Source organism: Lynx rufus, unplaced genomic scaffold, assembly GCF_022079265.1.
Source record: "Lynx rufus isolate CCGP_SWC_20201006 ecotype Redwood Valley unplaced genomic scaffold, mLynRuf1.p SCAF_3, whole genome shotgun sequence".
Lineage (NCBI taxonomy): Eukaryota > Metazoa > Chordata > Mammalia > Carnivora > Felidae > Lynx > Lynx rufus.
Window position 1 is genome coordinate 123,801,565 of NW_025814845.1, and position 6,000 is coordinate 123,807,564.

At 39.8% G+C, this 6,000-nt stretch overlaps 1 protein-coding gene across 1 annotated transcript in view; it reads right to left on the reverse strand.

Moving 5' to 3' along the window:
* The window catches only part of NR3C2 (nuclear receptor subfamily 3 group C member 2), a 350,537-nt gene extending 345,016 nt beyond the window's left edge, over positions 1-5,521 (reverse strand). Inside the window, exon 1 of the mRNA XM_047091747.1 lies at positions 3,765-5,521. Coding sequence (XP_046947703.1) covers positions 3,765-5,521 — 1,757 coding nt within the window. The remainder of the gene's footprint in view (positions 1-3,764) is intronic.
* Positions 5,522-6,000: the final 479 nt, after the last annotated feature.

The following is a 6,000-nucleotide window of genomic DNA, read 5'->3' on the forward strand; positions in this document are numbered from 1 at the left end:
GCAATCCACTCACTGGAAATGATTAACAGACAGATGGCTTTCGTCACCGCTCTTACAGGATGCCCACAGAGAGGAGGACAACACACACTTCACAGCCATTACTCACTTCTATCAGCTTGAAAAATTAACTAGAGGAGAATCATTTTTCTTATTTGAATAGGGCACTCCTTCCTCAGCATCATATTCAGGAAGGCTAACATAAATAAAGTAATAACGTCTTTTTTCATTCACTGCCAAAGGGTGTAGAGAATAAAAGAGACCAGCAACTCTCAACTTTGGGGTCTTAGGACACCTTTCCACTCTAAAAATGTATGGAGGATTCCAAAAAGCTTTTGTTTAGGTCAGTTAGATCTAATGGTATTTACCATATTAGAATTTAAAACTAATGCTCATTTTAAATCATTTAAAAATAAGAAGCCATTACATGTTCACATAAGCATATGTCTATGAAAAAAATAACTATGTTTCCCCAAAAACTTGAGTGAGGAGAGGCACCGTTTTACATCTTTGCAAGTCTATTGTCTCCCTTAATAGAAGACAGCTGGATTTTCATATCTACTTGTGCATTCAATGTGTGGCAACAGGTTTTGGTTCAAGAGTATGAAGAAAATCTGGCTTCATACGGATATGTTGTTGGAAAAAGGAGGAGCATTTTAACGATCATTGGAGATAAATGCAGATGTGATTCTTTGACACTACCTTGAAAACTGAAAGTGAGTAGTTTCTTAAAGGTTAGTTGCAATGTAGAATCTGAAACCCTATTAGTAAATTTTTCATACACTAGCACTGGTCTATCTTCCATTTTGAATGGATCTTTTACCGATGCATGATCTTTCACTTCACAACCCTCCGTGAAAGGGTCTCAGGAATCCCAAACAACACTTTGACACCTACTAGAAAACAGTTTCCAGTTCAATCTAAAGACGAAGGTTATTACAAAACCTAGGAACAGTCACACACCGCCTTGATCCTCCACAACCTGTAATTCTTTAATCTATTCCACATCCCCCAGAACAGGGTATCATCATCCCACATTAAGGTATAGACAAAAAGGCTCGATTTTGATCCAAAAGACACAAAATAAGAGACCAGAGATGAAGCATAGATGAGGTTAAATATTATAACATGTACACTGCAATCTAGAAAAAAATCTAAATATCTTCTGATCCTTGAGCCTTTATTCTGAGAATGATCAAAACAGCAGGTTTCGATAATATTCACCAGAAAAGGCTGTAAAGAACCAGCAGGCCATAAGTGGCTTCAAATGACAATAAAGCTTTGTTATTAAAAGTTTGGGGGAAACTTCTACAAACTAGCAACCACACTAACATGCATGTAAACAAAATGAATCCCCTCTGATACTAACACATACGTGAAGAATTTTGGAATCCTCCTGAAGAGACAATGAACAACACCTCCAGTGCCCACAAACACAGAGCAGGCTCAAGGTCCCTGATTCACATTAACATGTTTAAGGCTATGGGTCACTAGAACATCAGGAGGGGCTTCAGGAGTGTAAAAACTACGATTAAAGTAGTGGAAAGAGGATGCAGAACAAAACAGAGCAGAGAACTGATGATGATTTTATCTACTATATCTCTACTATTGCTACCCGGAATATCATTACCTAAAGCAACTGCCTTCAAAACTAATAAAGCATAAATAGAAATGTAGTGGCAGGGGTGCCTGGGTGGCTCAGTTGGTGAAGCGTCTTTAATTTCAGCTCAGGTCATCATCTCCTGGTTGTGAGATGGAGCCCCTAGTGGGACTCCGTGATGATCATGGAACCTGCTTGGGATTCTCTCTCCCCCCTCTCTCTGCCCCTCCCCTGCTCATGCTGGCTCGTGCAGGTGTACACTCTCTCTCAAAATAAATAAACACTGAAAAAAAAAAAAAGAAACGTAATGGCAAATGTATGGTGCCTAACCATAAAAAATAATAATAATCAGAGTAGGATTCAATCATAAGAATTAACAAATATTTCTTTCAACTATGTATAAAATATTTCTTCAAAATATTTTGCGTAATTTCATATAATGAAGAAAACAAAAAACTAAAAGAAATGAAAAGTAAAAATTGTGCAACCTAATCAAATGTTAACAGGAATAGCTAAAATGTATATAATACCTATTGCATGCCAGATGATAGGCAAAGTGCTTCTCATAAATTAACTCAATTATCCTAACTACCTTTGAGATGGGTACTACTGACTTCTTTTTCTTTCCTTTTTTCTTTTTCCCCTCCCCGGGGAGGAGAAAACCAAAGCACAGGGGTGAAGGGATTTGGGCAGTGACACAAAGCAATTAAGTGGCACAGCTGAGATTTCGACCATGGCAGCATGCCCTCCACTATCAGGCTACACTCCCTCATACTAACTCACTAAAAACATCACTCACGAAAATATCAACATCGTGTGCAAAATTTCCTTCTCTGAAAGTAAAACAAAGCACTAGCAGTAGACCACATGCTGAGTTTGTTTCTGATGAAAGCCATACTGTCTTAGGCTATGTTGCATTAGTGTTTAGAATTTAAGAGACAGAGGCAGGATCCCAGTATGACAGTTCGGGCTATGGACAATTGTTATAACGTATCCTTTAAATGGAATGTTTGCTTCCATAAAGGCCAGAGGAGCAAGGTGTGCATCAATGACAAGGAAAGGAGTGCACCAATTAAAGTTTTAGCTTTTGGCTCATAAGGAAGGCAGAACGGAAGAAAGATACAGAAATACATGTAAGCCCTCTGTTGCTAATGGGATGAACGTATCTCCCATAACATAAGTTTTTAGGGAAAATATCTGTGTATTCCTAAATGCCAAAGGAATGAACTACATCTAGGAAATCTATTTTTTATATGTTCAATAAAGGGATCATTTATCACAACCATGTAATAAAAACAGTACTGAAGCAAAGGTCAATACAAGTATTCACTATATAACTTAGAACCACCCTTTACAGTCATACCAAAAACCTCGTTTTTTTCTAAACATACACAATATGCCATCTGCAAAAAGGAAAGTCAAGAGATATTTTACAGTAAGTAATGCATGTCCTCTTGCAGATCATAAAAGTTGTAAATCTACCAATTCAAAACTGCTGTGACATATTTTACTTCCAATATGAGTAAGAAAACAAGACTGTCCACTTAGTAATTTTAGATGTGCTGAGTCTTTAAAAGCCCTCACAGTTAAGGAAATGATTTATTTGTATTGAAAACCATAACTTACATACAATTAACCTACCTAGAAAAGGACCAAGAGGGTGCAGAGCTTGTGGGTAACAGATTTGGGGTTCAATTTCATATTTCACAACCAATGAAGAGATGAATTAAAAAAAAAAGCTAAGGAAAAAGACTAAAACCACAAAGAAATGAATTTAAAACAATTCTAGTGAACTGGTATACAGCTAAAGAAACAGTCTAGCGCTAGTCTGCTAAAGTAAATACAGTAGCAGGCAGTACAAAACAAGCCTTTCCCAAACACCTACAATAGGCAATGTAGAAGCGGGGGAGGGGACACCCATATAGGCTCCCTCCTTGAAGATCAACACCAGTATTTCCTAAAAGATTTTAAGAGGTTTTTTTTTTTTCCTCTATTTCAAAAAAGCAGTAACATTATACTAGCAAGGAAAGAGGGGAGCATTCAATGACCATCCTGAAAGCAAACACAAAACAGTAAACTGAAATGTGTTTAAAATTACCAACTGTAAATACTTTTTCAACATTTTATAAAGCCATGATTTTCAAAAAAGGAGGAAAAGCCAACTTACCTGGATACGTTTTCTGGAATGTATTCTAGAACTGGATACCCATCACTTCTTCTAGACGACAGGTCACCATGTGACTTCCATGACTCCACTAAAGTATTAACAGGAGGAAAGGAACTCATATGTTGGAAAGATTGGTCTCTAGCTGTTCGTGATAAAGATATTGTACCTTGAGCACCAATCCTGTAGTGAAAGGACTGTCCACCTGAATTCACACCAACAATAGCGGATGAAGGGATGCTGGCCTCTGGGTAATAGCTCCCATCATCTGGTTCCTGTTTAATCCCCATTGGGAATCCACTGCCTTCACAGTTACCATCAAAGCCGGGCACAGGTGGTCCTAAAATTCCTGATAGAGAATAATAGTCTTTATCATCCATAAAGGAAAAATATGAACCATCCATAAATGGAAATGGGTTCACTGTTGGATTCCCTTTAAAAGCGGTGCCTGAACACGAATGCTTGGTTGATTCTTGTTTTATTGGTACCGAGAAAGGGGAGTCAGAATTTATTTTGCTATTTCCTCCTAGGCATGAGCTGCTAAAAGCCCCGTCTGGCTCCGGTTTTATGTACTGTACAATGTTAAGCTGGCCAGTCACACCATTGGAGATGGCACTGTCTACTTCCTCACTCTTAGGAAAGGGGACCTCGTGAGCACCTTTCTCATGGGTGTCTGGACTAGGAACCACATCCCGGGCTGCACTGGATCCAGCAGGGGTGCCAGAGGCAGTGTAGCTGAAGGCATTGTTTACAGGGCTACAGATAGATCCCACAGTACTAGCAGTTGGACTGGAAAGCGTGGATCTGTTGTTTGTGTTGGAAGGGCTGGAAACAGAGCACCTTGAGTTGTTGACGTTTGCAGGGCTAGACACAGAGGATCGCAGAGTGACGTTAGTAGGACTGGAGACCGGAGATTTTACACTGCAATGACTCGGAGGGCTGGATATTGGGGATTTCATGCTACTTAATGGACTTGATAGAGGAGAGCCCACATTACTGGCGTGTGCCGGGCTGTGCGACCTGGAGCCTCGGTTTTCAACATTAGGGGAGCATGTCAACGGAGTCCCCTGGGTGATAGGGCTGTGCACTGTGAAGCTGCCAAAGCTGGCAGACGTGGAGGACACAGAGCTGATTCCTGCAGGGCTGCAAGCTGAAGAGGCCATGCTCAGGGGGCTGCAAACGGATGGACTCTTCTCATGACACACGATAGGGCTTTTAACGATGGCACGCATGACCCCACCATTCACAGAGCTCCCAGAGTCAGACAGGAAGGATCTCAAGGGCCTGTTCACACCACCTAGGGTGGAAGGATGGTGGCCATTTTCTTTATAAAATTTCACCAGCTGTTCAACATTTTGATAAATCTTCGCTGGACTCATGCTTCCTTGTTGGTTCTGCTGATCATAGGTGTAGTCAGCATCTCTTACGGAATCCATGTATAAACCCATGGACTCAGCTACAGTTGCTGCAAGTTCCTTGGACTCCAGCTCAGTTTTAATATCAGATGTTAAAATCCCCGACCGATTATTGTCTTGCTGAAGGCAAGGGAGTAGCTCGTGTTTTTCTTTGCTGCTTCCTTGAGTACTGTTGTTTGGAATAGCACCGGAAACACAGCTTACGTTGACAATCTCCATGTAGTTATTCTCATCGGTCCTCTCTGTAGGTCCCAGGGAAGAATGTTCCACAGCCTGAGAAACTTGACCCCACCGTCTTTCCATATCTAGACCTTCAGGGAGACTGTGGTAGCCTTTGGTCTCCATAGCTAACAAATAAATTTATATTAAAAAATCGAATTAGAGTCATTTATAGCCATATCACCCTAGAAGACATTCTAAAGTTGTATTTATTAAACTATAAATACATATTCTACTTATTATAAATGGTACTTCTAGTTATATTAAAATTATTACCTTTTTGGGGTGCTATAACAGAGTACTGACTATAACTTGTCCAGAGGCCAGAATATGAGCAGCAAGCATACAAAATTATTTTGCATGTAAGTAAAAGTAACATATTTGCTATAATACATGTTTTAGAATTTGCAAAGAACATTCACAAATGTCAACTCACGTAATATTCAGAGTAATCCTGGGGACTGATGAGGCAGACAAGGAGGAAACTGAGAGCTTAGTCATATGGGTTATTTGCCCAAAGTCAAAGACATAATAAGCGATGAATATGGGTTTAAAACTAAATCTTCTGACTCCAAAACGTTTGGAGTCTTGCAGCATATGGAAGC